Below are 22,611 nucleotides of genomic sequence, written 5' to 3' on the forward strand. Positions count from 1 at the left end.
CTCTGCAGCGGGGTGACACTCCAGGAACCTGGCATCCGGCGCCGAGCGAGCCTTGAACCAGACACCTCTGCATTCTGGCCACTCCCATGCACACTGCGCCACCAAGCTCCCTTCATACTATAACTCCTTCTCCGGGCGCTTTTATCATTTTACTTTGGCTGCTGGACCACAAAACTCACTCAGCCTCATAAGAGAATCGAACACACAACCTCTCATCTCCTGATCACTCTTCTAACACTCTGCACTATTTGATCTGAGACAGTCTGTGTTTGTAACAGCTTTTGACTTGTTTATACAAACATCTGACTTCATAATTCAGAGTTGAGCAAGGCTCGAACCCCACTTCCAATCAGACAATCATCTGCTTATTCACAGGCAGTACCACCGACAGTACAGTCTGTGTCAGTTGTTACTTTTCTTGATCTCTTTGAGGAGAGAACACACAAAATGTAACCTTGGATCATCCTTTTGCAGCTCCTTATCTCACTGAGCTATACCTCAAGTTAGTAATTCACTGCTTCGTAGTTGTATTTATTGTTCACATCACTGAGGAGAAACCTTTAAAATCACCAAATGCATGAGATTGGATTTGAACTCTTAACCTCAGGTTTCAACCACATGAGCTGCTTATCTCACTGAGCTATTCTTGCTGCTTGGAGTTTTTTTTTTTAATTCTTTCATTTACTTTAACTACATTTAATTTAGGTTTTACACTGGACAGACAACCCTGGGGGTTATATGAACTATAATGGAGCTCAGGTACAACAGTGCTGCTTTGGAGGAACAAGCCCCTGCCCTCTCCTTGCATCTTCTTTGCTGCGGTGTCCTGAGGTGCTGGCATCAAGGCAAAGGATGCCAACAACGCATTCATGGACGTCACAGATATTAGGGCTTTAAAAAGAAAAATCCAACTGCAGAAATAGCTCAGTGAGATAAGCAGCTCATGTTGAAATCTGAGTTGCAAGGTTCAAATCTACACTCACTTGAGATTTTTGTCTTTTTTATTCAGCAACATGAACAATAGATATAACAACGAACCACTGATTGTAACCCTCAGGTGTAGCTCCCTGAGATAAGGTGCTGCTACCTGAAAATCAAAAGTGGAGGGATCAAATCCAATTTATCCTCTGATAACCCTTTTCTGAGTTTTCTCTTCAAAAATGTAAAGAAAAGCAACAACAACTTATACTCTATTGTCCCAATATATAGCTCAATGAGTAAATGGTTGTCACTGTTGGTTCTCCACACTCAGATTGAGGGTTCAAAACCTGACTGTGTTCTGACCATTTTCAATGTTTTCTCCTTCAATGTGAAATACAAGAATTACAACAACATGCACAGGTTCAACTTCAATTATAGCTCAGTGAGATAAGACGCTGACAGGTCTGTAACCGGGACCTGGATCTGGGAGTTCAAGTCCCTGTTGGGAAACCCAAACCCAAACCCACAAACCCAATAGTTAGTCCCTGATTCCCATGACACGCTCCAAAACCATTGAACACACACAGTAAATACAAGTGATACAAAGTAGACTGAACTTAATAACAACATCACATAACTGACAATGTATCCGAAATAAGTAGAGTCATTGATCGTGTATCAAGCAGCCAATCAGTAATCAGTAAGTAGGATTAGTAGTAATAAATAAGTAGAAATCAAGTAGGATTATTAAAATATTGTCCACCTGTAGGCGGCGTGCAGCTGCAACAAGAAGCTCAATGCTCAACCCCCACAGTCTGTAAAACTCCAGCTGGGTGGAGTTTCTTCTTCCATAACCCTCTGCTTACAGGTCTCTGGGGGGCGGAGGAGGTCACGGCCCTCCTCCTCATCCACTTCCGTGGGAATCGCGTTCCAGGTGACGGGGTCTCACGGGAATCGAACTTACTGCTACATGGTAGCAGGTGCTTTCGGAAGCGCTTTCGATGCCGCTGCTCCACCGGACCATCCGCACTCGGAGCTCTTCTCTGACGGACTTTCAGTCCACTGCTGAGGACGTCTGCCTTTAAATGAAAAGCACAAGGCAGGATCGAACCAGCGACTGCACATTCACAGACAGCTGACAACACCACTGGACCACAGAGTCAAACACACTCAGACAGCCTCTCTGACAGCTTACTAACATCAGGAAACATTTCACATTTAGCTTTGTGTTCTCTACTTACATAAAGAAGGTAACAGTTTCTATAATGTATAAACTTTACTTTGGAAAGGTTTTCTTCAATAGAAAAATATCCTACCAGAGGAGATGTTCCTTCTTCAAAGATGTCCTCCACTGACACTGCAAATCTACAAGTGTGAGACAAATTAAAGTCTTAACATACAACACAGCTGACAGTGAAAGTAAAAATCATACAACAATAATAAACTTGATTCAGTTATGTTTATAGTCAACATTAAGACAGAAAGTGGACCAACCTGAAGACTCTTCCATATTCCCACATTAGTGTCAACAGCAGTCCTCCTGCAGCCATCAAACACAGAATAAATCATCACAACTTTAAGTTGCATTAATCATAGGGCTGGATGATATGGCTAAAAAATCATATTGCGATTGTATTGATTGCAACAGATTTTACAATTACAATAAGATTCACAGTTAGTGGGTCTGTAATAACAAGCTTTGTAGCTGAGGACAGCTCTGCAGAACTACTGCAATTTATATATATTTTAATGAACTGTGCATTGTCATTGTCATTTCTCTTTTTACACATATTTTTTAAATATATATTTTTTGAAATGTATTCTAATTAGTGGTCTAGTTAGTGGATTTACAGCTCCTACTTCAGTATGTATCAGTGTTTCTGCAGGTTTTCAGACCATCATGTGTACAATTCAAAACCTATTTCATGTCATGTATATAGATATATATATATATTAATTATATGACCCATGTCAGAATTAAGACTGCGCCGATTCCAGCATCTTTTTCCAGATGACATGGTTTCTTTATCTGCTCCATATATATATATATATATATATATATATATATATATTCTAATTTTGTAGCTGATATTTTTTCAACAATATCAAAGAAGTTCAATAACTTATTGTTGATTACTGATAAACGTTCACATATAACTCATAACTCTTGACAAGAAAGCAGTCAGTTATTTATTTATTTAATTATTTTATTTATTCATTTATTTTTTAGATCTTAGATTTATTGGATCTGTGAAAGAAAAAGACTTTTTGAAATCTGTCTTTAAATATGAATGGTACTTGTCAAGTACTAGTACTGATATGAAAACTAAATATACTGTGTTCACCAACATTAAGACTGGAAAGTGGACTTACCTTGCAGAGTCAAGAGCCAAGAAGTGAACAACGGTGTGGACTATGTCTACCGATTCTTGGCTGATCTGGATTAGAAGCAGATTTTAAAAGCAGCTGTTTTAAAGATGATATTGGATATATGATAAATATTACATTTTTTAAAAAAATCCTTGTGCTTGATGATGTCCTATCTTTTCTGTACTAATCACCTTCTCCTGCCTCCTCCAGCGAGCTACAGGACGCGAGTTGGGACCACCGGCGGACAAGTTGGGTTTTCTGGGGGGCGGAAGAGGTCACGGCCCTCCTCCTCATCCATAAGTACTCCTACAAACACTGAACCACTGACAAAACAACAACAACAACAAAGAAAATAAATTTCCAAAGACGTCTCAGTCCAGATAATGTGTACACTTTATGAAATGATTTAACAACTGCAATAAGATTAACAGGTTTTTTTGTGTCCCAATTTTCATTTTAACAGAAACTTTCATTAAAATCAAGATTTTTTAATTAATTGTGCTTTTTTTATATATATGTAAAAGATAAATGTTAAGAATTGAAATCTAATATGTGTTCAGTTCAATAAAGAGTGCCCTCTAGTGGTAAGAGTGATGAACTGTAACACTTTACAACATGAGTTCAAGTTCAATAACTTATTGTTGATTGTTGATAACTCTTGACATGAATATGTCATTAATTTCACTGAGGAACAGAGTGGAGTTATTTATCCAATATTAATGTATAATTCATATTTATTTGTTTAGTTTTACACAAGCAGGTGAATTGCATTTTGGATCCTGGATTTGTTATTTAAGCAAGAAATAAAGACTTTTAAAAATCTGTCTCACTAATGAATGTTTACTAGTAGTGATATGAAAGATAAATATACTGTGTTTACCAACATTAAGACTGGAAAGTGGACTCACCTGAAGACTCTTCCATAGTTCCCACAGAGCGTGCCAACAGCGGTCCTCCTGCAAACAAATCATATTGTGATTGTATTGATTGCAACAGATTTATAAATTGCAACAAGATTAACAGTTAGTGGGAATGATCATTTTTCTGTCCCAATTTTCATTTTAAATGATTAAAATCATGGTCTGTAAGAACAAGCTTTGTAGTTGAGGACAGCTCTGCAGAACTACTGTGATTTATATATATATATATATATATTTTAATGAACTGTGCATTGTCATTGTCATTTCTCTTTTTACACGTATTTTTTAAATATATATTTTTTGAAATGTATTCTAATTAGTGGTCTAGTTAGTGGATTTATAGCTCTCACTAAAGTATATATCAGTGTTTCTGCAGATTTTAAGACCATTATGTGTGCAATTCAAAACCTTTTTCATGTCATGTATATAGATATAGATATATATATCTATATCTATATATATTAATTATATGACCCATGTCAGAATTAAGACTGCGCCGATTCCAACGTCTTTTTCCAGATGACATGGTTTCTTTATCTGCTCCATACATATATATCTATATATATATAGATATATATTCCAATTTGGTAGCTGATACTTTTTGAACAATATCAAAGAAGTTCAATAACTTATTGTTGACTACTGATAAACGTTCACGTATAACATTCATTTTAAATGATTAAAAAGACATTTCAAGGACTAAAACTCTGATTTTATTCTTGTTAAAACCCTGCAGTTTTTTGGAAACACTAAATTAACTGTTTGGATTTCAATTAAAAACAATAACAGATATTGTGACAATAGTTTTATCCTATAAACTGCCTCAAGAATAAAGACAAACTCCAGTTTCCAACTATGGTCCTGTCAGATACACTGGTGGAATAATACAATCAATCAATAATCAATAATAGTGAGTTGTCCCTCTACCAACATGTAGTTGTGTCATATGGTCCAGAATTATTCCAGAAATCATTAAGCTACAACTAATTATTGACAGATCTTCATGACCACTATCTTTGTTGTTCGAGAGGCTGTTCGCTTGTCGCTTTCACTGAATGCTCGTCAACAGGTGGCGTTGATTTCCTCTGATAATAACAGCAGGAAAACAACAACAACAACAGTTTAAAACAACATGTTCCTTCTCACAATAATCTCTCATTGTCACCTCATGTAACTCGAGTTTGACCGATTGTTTGTTTGTTTACAGTCACCTACGTTAACATAGCTGTTAACTAGCTCGCAAGAGACGCAGCGACCGCGTGTTTGTTTGTGTTTGTTTGTTTGTGTTTGTTTGTGTGGCCGTTCAGCCTCTCACTGACCTTATAACTCACTTATTTTCTCTTTCCTCTCCTCCTTGAAAACGTCTTCATGAATCAGGTTCATGTATCCGGAATGAGAGCGAACTTTCCGCTCAGGTTGATACTGTCAGTAGTGTCAGCCGCCGCGGACGCGTCGTCGCGTCAGTTCGCCGACCGGAGCGAAGTCAGGAAGAGAGTCTGTTCGCTGGTGGAGTCATTGGTGCACTAGAGGGGGAATACTGGGAATACCAAAGTGAGCAAAGGCGGAAACAACTATTTTTGGAAGCCTGTTTTATACTTGGGTTTATTTATATATTCCTAAATCTGTTTCTATGTCCTGTAAATGCCAACATTGGATGTGCTCAAGCATCATTCACACTCTGGGATCAACTCTTTATTTACAATATTGTATACATACACAGTTCATACAATTATATATACTGTCTATGTGCATCATTTTGTTTAACTTCATCAACATAAAGAACTTTATTGAAAAATGATTACAGTATTTTCACACACTGACACAAATAGTCAACAGAAACAATGTTGAATACAGACCAGGGGTAACTGGAAGATCGAAATGCAAAAATTAAATTTGAATACCAGACTGGATTGCAGGACAGTCCTAAATATTATTGGCTACTACTAGAAAAATATCAGTTTCACTTCCAAACCTCTTCACTGGTCTTTCTCATGAACATTTTGACTTTATAGACACCAAAAGACAACTTTGCGTCAACTGTTTCCATCCCCTTTAACTAAAGAAAATCAACATTTAAAAAAAATATACAGAATGTTGAAATCTCTTAAAACTATTTGAAAAAGAAATCTCATGACATAACATAACTTTTCACAATAAAATGTCATTCAGTGGAGTAATAGTACATTTTCTCCAGGAACTACAGATGATTTAAAAATAACTGTTGATATATGACATGCAGTACAACATTTCCATTCATACCTCCAACTCAACCAAATAAACAACAATATGCAAATGGTATAGCAGTGAAATTTCAAACTGAACTAAAAAAAAACACCAAAACCCATGATTCAATCCTCCATAAATCTAAAAAACAAAACTTAACTAATCATGAATCATCAAACCTTAAAAAATCTTAAACGAATCCGATTATTGACAAAAACAATAACGTATACACTTTATTTATAGAGCTAAAACACAAAAACCTCTTCTATTTGGACATTACATGGTAATGAACAATGTGACATGTTTCACTGAAACAACCACAATCTGCCTTATTTTGGCAAATAATAGTTAGTGTGGACTGTCTGACTGACAGTGTTCTTGAGCTTCACTTAAGCATGAAAATATTTCCCTTTCAGGACCTGCCGCACCTGGAAAACAAAGAAAAATAAAATAACATCATGTGCAAGAAGGATCTTATCACATAACAAACTTAGTTCCTCAATCCAGTGTGTTTTCAAATGCCTCTCATAGTAGCGAGGCCTTGTCTTTGTTCAGATAAGATAATCTGATACCTTTTCACCGACGGGGCCTTCAGGCACCAGCTGAGACGGCAGTTCATTTTCAAAGTTCCTGGTGCCGGGGTCGGCTCCCTTTCTCATCAGCAGCTTCACTGCTTCCACTTGAGTTTTATGATTTTGCAAAGCGCTGACAATGTGCAGGGCGGTGTTCCCACTGAATGTCTGAAGCATACGGACACAGAATTACACATTACGGTCAATTCATTCATTTCACTCCGGTTTCATTACAACAACAGGGCAACTTACCGGGATGTTTACGACGGACAGTGAAGATGGCTGGTCGAGGAAAATGCTCAGAAGCTCTAAATTTGCCTCCTCAGAGGCCATGTGAAGACACGTCCGTCCACTTTTAAGATCCTGCGGAAATCAAAAATAAACCAGAAAACAAGGTTGTTTTCATAAGGTGGAGCTTCTGTGGGTGCAGGGAAATAAAAGGAAATATGATTTCAAATGAACATAAACCAAACATCAAAACAAAGGCAGCAGTTAAGGAGTTCTGATAGTTACCTTTGTCCCAAAGGAGGCGCCCATGAGCAGCAGAGTCTTAATACATTCAACATGCTTCTGTCTCCTCTGCCCCAGCTCCGTTTTCATGTATGAACAAGGGTTTCCCAGACTCCTCAGCTCTTTAACAACGGCGTTGTGAGTCAGGACTGCTGCATGCAGCGGAGTTAAACCTCCAGACACAGAACAGCAGTGTTTCATTACAAACAAGTTTTACTGAAGAGGTTTTTTAAAGCTAAATAAAACTAAACTCACCATCATAATTGAACATTTCAATATCAAGTGACTGCCTGCCGCCTCCCACTAACGTCCTCCAGATGCTCTGTGGAAAAGAAATCAAGATAGTCAAAACAAAACACATTTTTGGCCATAACTGAAGAATTGATGCAGTAACTATGACGACATTTCACAGAGAGAGAGAGAGAGAGAGAGAGAGAGAGAGAGAGATGTTGATGCATTTTTACCTGAAGACTGAGCAAGTGGCCTTTCTCAGCACAAACATGCAAAGGAGAGCGGCCCCAGAGGTCTCGAGTGTTGATCTGCGCTCCGTGTGTCAGCAGGTCGTGGACAATCAAATGCTGATTGGTGGCAGCTGCTAACTGAAGAGCCGTCTGTGTAGGTGTGCATTAACAACGGACACTGAACAACATGCACTTGAAAACCACGAGTCACTGAAACAGTACTTGTGTTTGCTTTATACCTGCCCGTTGTGTTCTTTCACGTCCACAGAGCCACATCTGGCCATATGTGCAGCGAGCACGTACACCAGAGCACGTCTACCTTGTGCCACTGCTATGTGAAGAAATCTGGTGGTTGGAAAAGAAGGTTGTTTATCCACAAGCAATATATATATATGTATATATATATATATATATATATATATATATATATAGTATGTCCATGTGTCAGTGTTTAAGGTTAGGTCTGTTACGGCTGGACATTCATTACTTTTATCTTATTCTCTTCATTTATTATTTAGCTCACTATTTCAGCTGTTTATTCACTTTTAGTTCACTATTTCAACTGTTTTCAACTTGTCTAAATTGACTGTCTTCATCAATACATACGTGTCACCATCCACATCTTGCATGTTCAGCAGCTCCAGAGAAATTCCTTCAACTTTCTGTGCCTCTTGCTGTATTTGCCAGTGAAATAAAGTCATTTTCACCTCAGCAGTCGGAGCCTCTTGTCCCCACAGAGCTGGACATTGCGTTAGCTGTGGGGTAATATTACCATTTTCGGGAGCCCATTGATTGGTAATATTGAAGTTTACTGGTGCTGGATGCCCAAACCAATGACAACTCATGTCGTTGGAGAAAGCTTCAGATTTTGCAAATTTGAATTTATGCTCCATGTTGTTGTCGTCCCGCGAGCAGTTCCATTTCTAGAACAGAAAAATTTCTGAGCTGTAATTTAATTCAGTAAGGGTATTTAACAAACCCACATTTGGCACTGTCTTTCAATTATTTGCATACTAACAACCTGTACTTTTATTGAAGTGGAGGAATGCTTTTTCCTTATACTGAAGGAAGTCAAACTCCATCCTCAGAAACAAAACTAGACAGGTGAACAGCTTTTAAAAGAAATAAAGCTAAAATTCCTACATATTCTTCTTTTTCCAAACAACTGTAGATAAAAACATATTGGAGTTGATTGCAACTTCCAAATCCTTCAGTCAAACTTGTCCTATCATGCTCATGTGTTTAAATACCTGTTCTACCGGGGACTAACCTGGCGTCTCAGCAATAGCAGTTCCTTCACGGTGTTCTTCTTGTGGACGGCTTGAGCGTATTCTGGTGGCTTGGGATCAGTGCCTGAGGAAAAACACAGTGTGCATGATCAGATTAAATCACAAAGGTGAAAGAAACGTTGAAGTCTGCAGGAATATACTCACACACTTTTACTGAAGTAAGGTTTTAGGTGTTTGTACTTTTACCTAAATAAAGGATCCGAATCCTGCCGTTCTCTAATGCAAACAGAAATAAGTTAAACTTCCTCGTTCCCCCTGTGTCTCGAAAACAATGCAAGTGGAATCAAATGTTTAGGAACCACAAGATTAAACAGTGAGCTGTGGGTAGAGTTTCATTTTATTGAAAGTGGTGAATGGTTATATCAGATTACAGCGATTATAAAAACTGACCTGTATCGTTTATGAAGTTGGCCCCCATTGACAGACTCTGGCTTCCTCTGGTTTCATGCCCTCTTGGATCCAACATGTTTACAGAGTCATCTATTAGCAATCAACTCCACTTGGAACTTTTCTCCTCTCACACAACTGGAATGTAAAACAGTCAGTGATCAATTAGTCAGTGACAGGGTGTGACAAGAAAACGCACGAGCGACTCACCTGTCTGCAGCTCTTCCACTTGTCACCGCAGGATCAGAAATGAGGAACAACTGCCTCACAAAATGCCCCACACCTGGCTCAACTTCCTGGTTGACAGGTTAGTGAGATGAGTCCAGTGTCAGTTTCAAAATAAAGGTCTTGCACATTTTGTCACAGCTGAAAGTTAATCCTAGAAGGTGAATGCTGCAAAAATTCAGTTTTACCACTTTTTATTTGCAGTTTGCATTAAATTGATTCAAAGACTAAATAGTAAATCATTTATAAAGTGAATCCTTATCTTAAAAGTCCAGTCCTCTAACAGAAAAACTAGTTGAGGGTCAGTTGATATGCAAACGAGGCCAATGTACTGCACACAAGCAAAGCCACTGAACAATAAAGCCTTCATAAGTGAATCAGTAACCAGACTGCAGAGCAAACTTGAAAAATAATACTCAATACAGCAAGAAAAAAACAATGTTATTGAACATATATTACACAGTAATAAATATATTTATGTTATTGTACATACCTGTTAAACTTACTGATCAACCTGTGCACCACTGGAACATCTGCAGAACTGAAAGACCCAACGTGCAATAAAAGGAAGGGCAGGTGAGTAATTTGAGGTGTTGGTGGCACAAACGCCTTCCCTGCTAACAGCTCAGAGAAAGGCATGTTGGGTTTGGCTTGAGTCCAGATCCAGTGTATGCTTGTTTGTCCTTATAGCAGAGGACTAGCTGAATGTGGTGGTAGTGCAAAGTTCGATTTATGGTTAATTTTTACTTTTTGGTCCATAAGATTAGAACATGGCTTGTTGTTGCTTTCTTACATAGTTGCGTAGTTACATCAACAAATTAAACCTTTCAGTCTCATTTTGTCGAGTGACGAGCAGTAATCTAATCACCCGGATTTATAAGTTGTTACAGGAGTATAAATTATTATTTTTTTATTATTTATTAACTTGCTCATTATTTCATAAATTATTCAACTGATCTGAAAAAATCAGAAAATAGCAGATTAAAGAAAGTGTCATCACAATTACCCATAGCCCAGCGACACATTCTCAATGCTTGTTTTGTCCAAACAATAGAATAAAATTGAAAGTTACTAAAATAATTAAAAGGAAAAGTGGCAAATCTTCACATTTTTAAGGCAGAACCATGAAATAATTCGCTTGAAAAATGACAAACGATTATCAAAATAGTAACAAATTGTTGTAGCTTGCACATTTTCACGTTTTTGTGTGCAATAATCTTAATTTGTAAAGTAACTAGTAACTGAAGCTGTCAAATAAATGTATAAAAAAGTACAAAGTTAAGCACAAGTACCTCAAATTTGTACTTTGAGCATTTGAGAAAACATTTATTATTTTTATTATTATTATTAAATCAGAACTAAATGAATCTATTTTGATGACATTTACTTTCCCACACAACCTGTTTCCATACATAAAGAAAATAAGAAGTGTTTCCTCATTTCAAAGCCCTTACATTTCCAACTGAACAGTGTTGGCCAGATATTAGTTCCTCCTTCCCCGAAGTCAACACATCTGGAACATCACATTTAGGGTTTAATGCCCCCTTTTAATTTATTAAGGACAGTATTGTACACTTTTTATATTCCACTGTGAATGAGTTGAAGGTAATGCCATGCAGAGTGCAAGAGTGTGGAGTAGTTTCAATTCATCATTAAAACCAGCAGTTTCACAGTTAAAAAGGTCTTACATGAGAATTGGTAGCGTACTTTGCTTTCATGCTTAAATCTATTTCTCAAAATGTAAACACTTAAGTCAAAGCCTCCCAACTCATGATGACTTTTCGCATATATTCAATTCATTCATAAATATACATTTGTAAATGGTGTTTACATCCCGGAAGAGCACTTTGAGCCTTTGAACGCAGAAATTTCATACTTTCAGTTTGACAAATAATAGCCTGACAACGCAGAGCAGACGCTTAACCATTTCTTAAACAAAATACCCGTTCTGCTTCTATCCAGACGAACACTGGTTCTCTATTTGTTCCAACACAGAAAGACAAATACAACAACCAGAGGCAACAGATTAAACACTGACGTTTGTTTACTCGCTTCTACTTCTGTCAAGGTTAACTCCTCCGACCTTCTCTACAGAGCAAAAGGAACGAATTTCTGTCCCTATGGATTCATAAATCTTATTTTAAATTAAGCATTAATTTAAATAATTTAATCAGAGACAAAACACTGCACTCTTAACATTTTAGTGCGACAGACGTTCACCAAGAGTCTTCTTTAACAATGCAAATAAAACATTTGCGTTCGAGTTGTTCTGCACAAGATTTTTGCATATTTGACGTTTTGCACGTCACAGAAGTTAATTAAACTTTTTTTTAAGCATTTGACGTTGATAAAAGAGTAACTAGACAGCTATGTGTAAATTCCCCTGATAAACACCAGAGGAACAATACTACATTTTTTTGCCTATTTCATTACATGTGGAGAATGTTAAATCTGAATCTGAACCGTGACAGGCCTTAAAAAATTCATACTGTAATGAAATCGAGCGTCCGGGGATGAAAAAAATCTGAGACCAAAATAAATAACTTATTAATAGCTGCGTCAGTTTTTGTCCCTTATGATGTTCTTAGTTGGTTTCTAGCTTTGGGAGATTTTTTTTAAACGTGTCAAATTCACCATTTATTCATATACGTGAACACAGAAATTCTAATTGTCTGCCAATTCATTTTTGCCCTTCATAGCTATTACACAACACGTATTATTCCTGCTTACAAAAGCATAGAAGCAACCTCGTCAGTTCAGTCCTTCCTTTGTTTTCATTTAACCACAAACTAACTCTTTCTTTCTGTCTCTTAATCCCAACTGTTAGGAAGAAAAAAAAAAAAATATATATATATATATATTAGACTCTGTTAGTACACAGCTCCCACAAGACAAAACAAAAATATAAAGTGCTCTAAAAATTCTTCTGTAGCTCATAGCGGAGGGTCTCCAACAACAAAACATTACAGGATGCCCGTTAGACTACCATTCAAGGGTAACAGTGAATTTGACGAACAGCAAATAAAGCAAATTAAACAGCAAACTTCACTTGACACAGCTGTGGACAACAATCTGCACTAGCATTGGTTTCTACATAAATAAGCTCAGAAGTTCATACCATCTCAACATTGTAAAAAAAAGAAAAAGAAAATACTGCATGCACACTCCTGCTAAAATAAATCTAATGTACCAATGTGTTCTTGTCTGCTGCTGAAAAAAATGCATTCAAATTAAATGAAAAAAAAAAAAACACAGGGAAAAATAACAAAGTTCAGTGAGTCAGGTCAAACATTTTCCAGTAAGATTCAGCAGGAACGTCTTTATCCTGGAATTCCTTTTGGAAACGAGTGCAGCTGAGAGTACAAGTGGTGGTCCAGCTGTTTGTCTCCACTTCCCTCTTTGCTTCAATGCCTCCGGGAGTCGGAGCCTAGTTGCGGCCTAACAGAGAGAAATACATTTCAAGAAAGGTCACCATCACTGACATTAATTAAACATGGCACACCTAACATGCTGCTCAAGTATGTGACAAAAGTCTGAAGGTGGCTCATAAACAAACAGGAGCTGGTGTTATCATGTAGTGCGACTGCTTCCTGGTAAAGTACAGCAGGATCTAAAGTCATAGCATGTAATCCTGTCATTCACATTAACAGAACCAGTAACATCTACGCCTACACTAATATTCTGCTTCATACACGTACTGAAGAAGACACTCACCTGCGAGGTATTTTGCACCAATTAACATCAACATGCTGCCAATGATGTAGAAGCCCAGCGGGGCGCTGCTGAAGATACTAGTTTCACCTTTTCGGTCATTTGAACAAACAAATAAGGGAAAACAGTGGGGAGACACAGAAGAACAATATGTTTAAAGGACAAACGACAATTCAGTCTACTTTATTATTATTATTTTTTTTAAAGTTAGTTTTAGTTCAGTTATATCTTTTTATGTCAAAGCAGGATAAAGCTTTTGTGTCAATGTTAACTAATAACCATCTGCACGACTATAATTTGGTTATTTTACCAGTTTTTTACCGTCTTTTCTCTAAATATGGAACGGAATAATTAATTAAAGAGCAAGAGGATCAGAAATGTCCTTTACCTGCAGATTAAGCCTCAAGTATGTTATGGTATGTTATTAGCGGCAGTATTATGGATTTAAAGGAGGGGTGGCTAAATATTTTCCCTTGGAGGGCCCAAACAGAAACTTCATGGAAACATAAACACTGCAATTAATAATTAGTGATCCTACATATTTAAAGAGCAATTGATATTATATTTTTAATTTATTTTTACAGCAGCCCTGATTTAAATGACAGAGCAGCAGCATTTTATTGGTAAATGTACTAATAGGAATGTGTTTTTGTCCCCCATCACTTGCATTAACATCTAATGGATTTAATGGGTTTAATGGATGGACAGGAGGAACAATTACAGCTCCCAAAAATCCTTATAATCCTTATCCATACAGGCATGTCTGCATTGTCATATTGGGCCCCACATTGACAGCGAGCGTTCAAGTTCTTCAAGTTATTTGGCTCCAGTGTGATACTGCCTACCGTTTCCATTACAAACAGGCTCTGTCGTCTCCCAGTTCATGGATTTCTGCACCGCCTTCTTCCACCGGGCGTACCGAAACTCACTCTCTGCAAGGCATACAGAAACACCATTACTTTTTAAGCAGCAGCTACTGAACACACATACTTCGAAGGCGTGTAGAGGCGGCGGTGGCGGCAGCAGCCCACTGTACCTTCAGTGTTGATCTGAGGCTCGAACTTCTCAGAGGTGACTTCACTCAGGTCCTCTGGGTTCAGACTCCACACGCTCACCCCCTCTGCTGCTCCCGCTGCCATCGCTGCACCGAGCGCTGTGGTCTCAGGCATGGACGGCTTCACTGGAAATAAGAACAGTGTGAATAATAGTCACATAGCAATACAAGTTACTGTAAAATAATCATATTACTAGAAGTAGTAATAACAACACTGTTGTGATTTAATGATTATTTTAACTCAAAAACTTTAAGTTATAAAAACATTCCCGATGAAGTACCTTTAACTAAGTATTTTGTTTACAAAGTACAAATAAAGATTAAGTCAGTGTCACTTAAAATTACAAGTAAAAACTGCTTAATCAAGAATGTTTTTGAGTTAACTTAAAGGTTTTACAGTGAACATTGATCACTGTGATCAATCTGGATATATTTAGGGGCCGCTGTGTAAGACATGTCTCCTCACTTCATCATTTATTCCACATGATGCCAGCAGAGGGCAGTGAGGCTTCTAGTGTAGATACAAAAGGACGTCAGTGTGCGAATAGTGTTGACATAGACTATTATTTATGACATATATTTCCATTAAACATCCTGTATCTGTGGGTTGTGCGTGCGAGACGAATGCAGGCTGGCCTCTCTAAACATAATTAAAACGTAGTCAGTTGCCTTCACATCAGATAAATGTGTCATCTGCTCTGAGGGTAAGAGAACCAGTTTGGTTGCCAGAGTTTGTTATGGCTGTCAACACTTTCACTTTGACACACACGTCACATAAAACCTAAAAATATGATAGGACATTAATGGAAATCTCACCGACGGGGATACAGAGAATGTCTGCCTGCAGCTGCATCAGCAACCTGTTGGACGTCATTCCTCCGTCCACCTGGAGCTGAGTTAGCGGGATGCCGCTGTCCTGATTCATGGCGTCCAGTATCTGCATCCATTCAAATATCCCAATAATTACACAAATACCTCCTTCTAGTCAAATAAATGTATTCAGAAATCCCAGTTTTGTGAACTACTCCACAAAGCAGTTAAACTTAAAGAGATATTTCTATTTTACCTCTCGTGTCTGGAAACAGACAGCTTCCAGAGCAGCAAATGCGAGGTGACTCTTATTTGTAAACTGAGTTAACCCGCAAATGATCCTGTGACACAGAGAAAGCAGTAGGACTCCGGATTAAAGCAGGCTGTGTGAATCATATCAGATGTGTTTACAACTATACAGAGAAGTTCTTGGTCTTACCCTCTCGCACTGGGCTCCCAGTAAGGTGCATAAAGACCCGAAAATGCAGGAACAAAATAACAGCCGTAGGACGTACCGACGGATGCAGCCAACTTCTCTGCACGGGAGAAAAAAAAACAACAGAAAAGCAGGTTGTATGAAGGGAAATACCTATGTGTATTTCTCTTAAATAGCAGTTTTAGCTTCTTAAATTGCTCTTAATTGTTGTTGTTGTCGCTGTGTATACATACACATTTTACTATCCCTGTACAGATACTCTAGAGATTAAATCACACCACAGCCCTGAAGATGCCGCTCGTCACGTTTGATTTTTCTTCAAACATACCGAGCTCTTCAGATGATCCGATGATCCCGAGATTGTCCTGCAGCCAACGAACCACAGCTCCTGCAATGGCCACAGAGCCCTGCCAAGAAAAACACAAATCACCCTAAACTGAAAGGCTCTCGGAGTGCACAGAGTATATTTTTGATTATACAGTATATTATAAAAGGAATAATAGGTGTTTTGAGATACTGTACCTCCAGTGCATAACAGGCAGGTTTATCCCGGCCGAGTTTGTACGCTACAGTGGTGAGGAGGCCGTGATCAGACATTACAGGCTGCAAAACAACAGAAAGGTGTCACACTAATGCAATGTATGAGTGTTTAAAACACAAATCTTCAGTAATGTACCTTAGGTCCAGTGTTTCGCAGGAGAAAGCAGCCCGTTCCATACCTGAAACACATAATAAACCTTGAATGTACTTGAATTTCTAACAAAGGAGAATCCAAACATTGGAAGGAAAGTCCAGAAAAAAGCCACACAAAGTCACTTACGTGTTTTTCGCTTGTCCATCCTGAAAGCACATCTGTCCGACGAGTGCTGCTGACTGATCCCCGAGACACTATTTTTAAAAAGGTCACACATAAATCTATCAACAAACTTCAAAGCACATCAAGCACATGGAGACAATGCTGGGAAGTAAAACTAGAGATGAACCTACCCCTGAAATGGGAATACCTGAAAGAGCTCCAGATTTCTGTCAAAGGGAGAAGATGGTTTTGTTTAATAAGTGAACTGTGTATTTTAATGTTGTGACATTCAAAGAACATTTTAAGTGTTTTGTTTCATCTGCAATTTGTTGTATTGTTGGTTCTAACGGCCTCTTGGGATATCAAATAGAGAGATTAAAACTATTCAATTTTGGATGGATTTGATTCAAATATCTGCTCATTTGGTTAGTTCACATTTATAAATAAAAATGTGTATGACTGATTAAAAACTTGAAATTATACATACATATTTGTTGCCAAAATATCAAATAAATATAAATAATTTACCAGAAATTCCAAATACAATCAGTCATCAAGGGGAAAACGTAGTTTTTAATCACTATGAGCAACAACCTTGCCCGACAACAACACTGAAACAAAAGGGAATTACTCATTATTTGGCTACCTGAAGCCAAATAACTCAAATATTTTAATTCTACCACAAAGTACAGTAACATCGAGGGAACCTGTATAAATTAAAATGTCTTCACTCCTACGTCGTTTTGGTGAAATGTTTAAAGGCAAAGAGTGAAGAGATTTAGGTAGACGTGATGGGACGCAGCAGAGGATGATGGTCTGCTGTGGGTGTTAATGACAACCAGCCGAGTAGCATGCCACAACAGAAGCAATGGACACGGACCATCCAGCACATTTCCAATGAAGCTTATATGTTCGCCCTCGTGTTTGTGTACGAGTCTCTGCAGGGTCCGAAATCACTGAAAAAACGCTGCTAAACCTTCTCTGTGAATGTGATGGAACTATTTGTTTGGTTAAACCTACAGCAAGCTGTGATCACCCAACACAAGAGCAAATATTAGCATTCATCTGGAGCCCAATATTCACTTTCATTTCGGCTGTTTCTTAACTCCCGAGGGCTCTTTTGCTGCTAAATGCTCCACTATGCTCACTTTGTCTGTCTGTCGCTTAGTGCTGCAGAGAGCGGTGGCAGCGAGCAAAAACAGCAAAAACGGAGGCAGGAATACAAAAACTAAACAAGCTTAAGTTGCTATGAAGCTCCATTGAGCCGAGGGAACCCAGAGAGTCACACAGAGTCGCACAATAGATGCCTTAAGCAGCCTAATGTGAATTGAGCTGTGCAATATTAAATCAAAACTACAAACCTGCTTTAATCTCTCATTCATAAAATATTTTAGAAAGATTTTCCTATAACAGAAAACAGGTGTTTTATTCTATTGTTTTACCAACTCAGTTCAACGAAAGAGTGAATTGTGGACTCGTAATGAGCTTGTTGTTTATAATAGGGCACATGGAGGAAAAGACTTAATAAAAACGTACTTTAGGTCAATTATAAAATGTTAAACTTCTCCTTCTACTCACATGAAACTGGTGTCAATACTTTTTTTGGTAATATGTTTTTATAAAGTCAGTGGCAAAGATATATGATAGCAAATTAATCATGTTAGTTAAGAGTTAGTTACAACTAAGCAAAAGAGAGTGATGTGCATCAAAGGCTAATCATATATATATATATATATATATTTTAATAAATGCTTGGCTGTTAAATGCCTAATTTCAATTTATAAGACAATAACAGCAGGTTGAAAACAGACCAGAATCTGACCCGCTTATACAACTTCCCGACATTTAATAATAAAACAAAGTAAACGAACAGCTGAGCGATATATCAGCCTTTGTGTGAATCTTGGAAATGCACTGTGTGATCATCTAATCACTTTGGCCACAGAGAAGCAGTATGGGTTAACTTTTAAAGATGAGCAAAATAGTGATGGCGAGTATTACTTACCCGGCTAGAACATATTTTCTACCAGTGAGAGAAGAGAGACAATGGCACACACACAAAAAAAAAAGCCTAAAATAATTTCTCAGTCAACCTTCATGCACAATCTGAAAGCACACTGAACAGAAATAAACACACAAACTGCTTTTATCTCATTAGTGAGCTGTTGCACGAGACTTTTAACACAACACTAGAGTCACACTAGACACAACAATGAAATCATTAGGATAAAAGAAGTTAATATAAACACTACAATTTAAAAGTAGATCAGTGTTGGCAAGATACTGAAAAATGTATGCATGCTCACCATGAGGCCATATATTTCTGAAGAACTCCTCACTCTGGGCAAGATCTCCATGGGAATACCAAAATATCTGATGGGAATTAGAGGAAAGAGCAACAGCACTTAAATAATTAAATCCACTACAAGGAACTTTAATTGATTTCAAGGGGAATCCAAACGGGTGCAGGCATTAAAAATAACTGCTCCATACCCAGTAAAAAAATCCTCCATGACGTATATTTAGGCCAAATGTTTTCCTAACTTTACTTCATGTTTAATACCTATACTTTGTTTGTTGTTAAATGAGGCACTGAACTCCCAAAAACCACAATTTTAGTTTTGTTTTGGACGATGCATTATTTTGTTTTCTTCCACATTTCTGTGCTACATTAAATCTACAGCGTATAAATGACGATGGCACGAATTTCAAAGTAAGAGCTCATCTCTTTGAGGCCGTATTTTTCAAATAAGAGACAGTCTACTGTCGTACTTGCAAAGTTCTGGGTCCCACTCCATCGTGTGAATGTTAAACAGCATGGTTCTGCTGGCGTTGGTCACATCTGTGCAGTGGACACCGCCTGACTTCCCTCCTGTCAAACACTGTTGGACAGCCATCAAACACACACACACACACACACACACACACACACACACACACACACACACACACACACACACACACACACACACACAAGTCAGTTTTTTCAAGGGTCAGCTCTAAAATCATCACTAGATGTAAAAGTCCGTCTGTGTTGAAGCAGGGAGTCTTCTCTCACCCAAATGAGCCAAGAGTCCACGGTGCCGAACATGGCGCGGTGAGACACGACGGCTTTGTGCACGTCGTCCACGTTGTCCATCAGCCAGCGGAGTTTCACCGCGCTGAAGTAAGTGCTGATCGGGAGCCCCGTTTTATGCTGCAGGACGACAACAATGTAATGAACTCTACCAGAGCAATGTTATCAAAAATCTGCATTTGTAAATGAAATATATAGAAATAAAATATGAATTAAGAAAATATGAGATAACAGCCAAGTTATTGCCAACTATTAAACAGAGGCCATGATGACAACCGATACAACCTCCTTAAAGGGTAACTGGAACCTTTTTCAAGGTTCAATCAATATGATAACTGATAATTACCGGCTTCTCATGTCCGATACCAATAAGATAACCATCATTTTTAATTAATAACCTGTAGTTCTTACTAGACTAAGATGTAGTGAGCAAACATGGATGATTTTATAGATGTAATTAATATCACTATTGTTCTGACTCTTCAAATGTTCATTTATTTTATAGTAAAGTACATTAAAAAAACATAAAAAAAACATAACAAGCTTTGGCTTTCATAGAACATAAAACCTATAAAAAATATATATATATTATTATATTATTATGGATAATTTATCAGTTATAGTTTAATTATTGGAATCAATTTATAATAATATACATGTCCCATTATTGACCCTGATCGTGCACTCTAACTTATTTTCCCATGTGTCAAAGTGACTAATGGTGACAACTACAATCCTTAAGAGCTGATGTGCACCCATTAACAAAAGGCTCCTGTTTTTTCAACTGACCGGAAATTAAACAACTCTTCGGGGACAGAAAGGAGCTCACCTTCAAGTGGTTCTTATTCCTTCCTGGAGTTTTATTAATGAGACGCTCGACCGTTGACTGAGTCCGCAGGTCCAGCCAAACTGAACAAAATGATCCATTCGTTATTTTTCATGGCAACAAAGAGGGAAACAAAACAAAGTGGTGGTACAGAGATTCAGAACTCTACCGATCGCATTGTAGAGAGGCTCCCCGGTCTCTTTGTCCCAAACCAGCGTGGTCTCTCTTTGGTTGGTCACTCCGATAGCTGGACAAATCCAAGCCACACGTTTCCAGAGATTTTAAAATCATGAAACACCTCTTTGAAATAAATGAAAGTGAGAGGCGGCGTCGTGAGCAACGTGCGGATACCTTTAATGTTTGAGATGTCTATGTTGAGCTGGGTGAGTTTTTCACACGTCCGCTCCATGCACTCGTACACCGACTGCAGAATCTCTTTGGGGTCCTCCTCGACCCATCTGGAAATCGGGATGGAAAAAAAATCACAACAAATGAAAATCTACGCATTTCTAAAACCGCGTGTGCATCTTGCAGCAACTGTATCTGGATCTTACTTACCCTTCTTTGGGGAAGCTCTGTTTGATTTCCACCTGGTGATGGCTGAGGAGCTCCGCTGTTTTTGAATTAAACACCTTCAAAAGAGAGAAAAGACAACTACACATCACTTTATTCATCCAGGGAGGGTTGGTCACTCTAACCCTGCTCAAGGCCTCCTCTTTAGTCGTTCATCCTGGAGGGAATTTCTGATTCCCCCTTTTGATCCCACAATTTCCCGGCAGTTGTGGGATCCACACTTAAATCCCAAACCTGCTTTTCAAATACAAACTGAGCAGCAGTCGGGTGACGTTTATACTAAGTTATGACTCTGAAAGTTAGAATATTGCACCTATTTAATTCAATTCAATTCAATTCAATTTTATTTGTATAGCGCCAATTCATAACAGAAGTTATCTCAGGACACTTTTCAAATAGAGACTCAACAGTACCACCATGAGCAAGACCTTGGCGACAAGGGCAAGGAAAAACTGCCTGTTAAAAGACAGAAACCTAGGACAGACCCTCCGGCTCTAGGTGGGTGGTCGTCTGTCTCGGTCTCTGTCGTCTATAAGAGACCGTACAGCAGCAGTGTTGTAAAGTATCACCTTTAAATGGCACAATTATCACAGCTAAAAATACCTCTGCACACGTCGAGTGGCATTTACCAAAGTGAAATGAGAAGTCACAGTTAGTGATTACAAAATATTAAATGAGCAACTAAAATTAAAGATTAATTAATAATAATAATAATTTAATTCTATAACAATCCCCCAATTTGTTCTTTCCACTCCAGCAGGTAGAAAAACAAAAACACAATGTGGCCTTCCGCTTATATAAGAAAAAAATATCATAAAACAAATTAGAAATAAAAATAAAAACCCTGGATTAACAGTAAATAATCTACATTTCATGCTTCCACATATACATTATTATAGATTTATAGAAGTAATTCACACAGACAGATGTTGATTTTGTCCCTGAGGTTCAGTTTAGATCATAAAAAACTACTTTTGTGACTAAAACCTGACTGATTGAACGTGATTAAGCAGCGAAAAGGCGGAATACAGACATCTAGCTGGCTTTAATATAACTGGACCGCTTTGGTTCCGGTGGTTCCGGTGGTTCCGGTGGGTTCCGGTGGGTCTTACCAAGAACCGAGTAGAGCTCGTCCCCTGGTCAATGGCAGCAACCAGCGGGCCCAGCATTATCCGGTGTGAGGACGCGGCCATGGCACCGTTCATGGGCAGCAAACCGATTACCGACGCCGGTAAAGCGGCTCAAGCTCAGCCAAAAGACGGACGGTGGGTCAGTCGCTTGATTCAAACGTAACGGCTCGTCCGTCCTGGCCCACTGTGATGACGTTCTTGGCGACAACCATGGCAACGACAGTGCAAAGAGCTCACGTTATTGTGTTAAACTGTATAATATTATATATATATATATAAGTTTTTTTTAGTAAGTTACTGCTGTACATATCGTCTACTTAT

General features: G+C 38.2%; 2 protein-coding genes and 1 long non-coding RNA gene across 6 annotated transcripts; all 3 read right to left on the reverse strand.

Annotated features, from left to right (window-relative positions):
- Positions 1-665: 665 nt before the first annotated feature.
- Positions 666-5,717, reverse strand: LOC127378540 (uncharacterized). Its single transcript, XR_007888073.1, has 7 exons — positions 5,531-5,717; positions 4,200-4,247; positions 3,483-3,614; positions 3,295-3,359; positions 2,416-2,461; positions 2,238-2,286; positions 666-2,000 (listed from the first exon to the last, which is right to left on the reverse strand). It is a non-coding gene; the product is annotated as an uncharacterized LOC127378540 (long non-coding RNA).
- Positions 5,718-5,890: 173 nt separating this feature from the next.
- nfkbiz (nuclear factor of kappa light polypeptide gene enhancer in B-cells inhibitor, zeta) lies at positions 5,891-10,668 on the reverse strand. Of its 3 annotated transcripts, none has more exons than XM_051427425.1 (12): positions 10,372-10,668; positions 9,657-9,949; positions 9,453-9,482; positions 9,248-9,330; positions 8,584-8,900; positions 8,217-8,322; positions 7,981-8,127; positions 7,772-7,838; positions 7,520-7,689; positions 7,259-7,369; positions 7,007-7,174; positions 5,891-6,862 (listed from the first exon to the last, which is right to left on the reverse strand). In XM_051427425.1, the coding sequence occupies exons 2-12, from the start codon at positions 9,730-9,732 to the stop codon at positions 6,824-6,826; spliced, it is 1,314 nt and encodes a 437-aa protein (XP_051283385.1). In that variant the 5' UTR covers positions 9,733-9,949; positions 10,372-10,668; the 3' UTR covers positions 5,891-6,823. The 3 variants fall into 3 exon arrangements, with proteins under 3 accessions (XP_051283385.1, XP_051283386.1, XP_051283387.1); XM_051427426.1 differs by having other exon boundaries at positions 9,657-9,791; positions 9,864-10,665; XM_051427427.1 differs by lacking the exon at positions 9,453-9,482 and having other exon boundaries at positions 10,372-10,655.
- A 731-nt stretch (positions 10,669-11,399) lies between these two features.
- Positions 11,400-22,465, reverse strand: gk (glycerol kinase). Of its 2 annotated transcripts, XM_051427420.1 has the most exons (21): positions 22,273-22,465; positions 21,146-21,219; positions 20,939-21,045; positions 20,757-20,834; positions 20,591-20,670; positions 19,744-19,881; positions 19,458-19,567; positions 18,992-19,058; positions 18,691-18,708; positions 16,877-16,912; positions 16,710-16,777; positions 16,566-16,608; positions 16,412-16,492; positions 16,218-16,296; positions 15,893-15,989; positions 15,710-15,794; positions 15,460-15,580; positions 14,626-14,769; positions 14,435-14,521; positions 13,593-13,679; positions 11,400-13,316 (listed from the first exon to the last, which is right to left on the reverse strand). In XM_051427420.1, the coding sequence occupies exons 1-21, from the start codon at positions 22,363-22,365 to the stop codon at positions 13,306-13,308; spliced, it is 1,704 nt and encodes a 567-aa protein (XP_051283380.1). In that variant the 5' UTR covers positions 22,366-22,465; the 3' UTR covers positions 11,400-13,305. The 2 variants fall into 2 exon arrangements, with proteins under 2 accessions (XP_051283380.1, XP_051283381.1); XM_051427421.1 differs by lacking the exon at positions 18,691-18,708 and having other exon boundaries at positions 22,273-22,463.
- Positions 22,466-22,611: the final 146 nt, after the last annotated feature.

Source organism: Dicentrarchus labrax, unplaced genomic scaffold (assembly GCF_905237075.1).
Source record: "Dicentrarchus labrax unplaced genomic scaffold, dlabrax2021, whole genome shotgun sequence".
In the NCBI taxonomy this organism is placed as follows: domain Eukaryota; kingdom Metazoa; phylum Chordata; class Actinopteri; family Moronidae; genus Dicentrarchus; species Dicentrarchus labrax.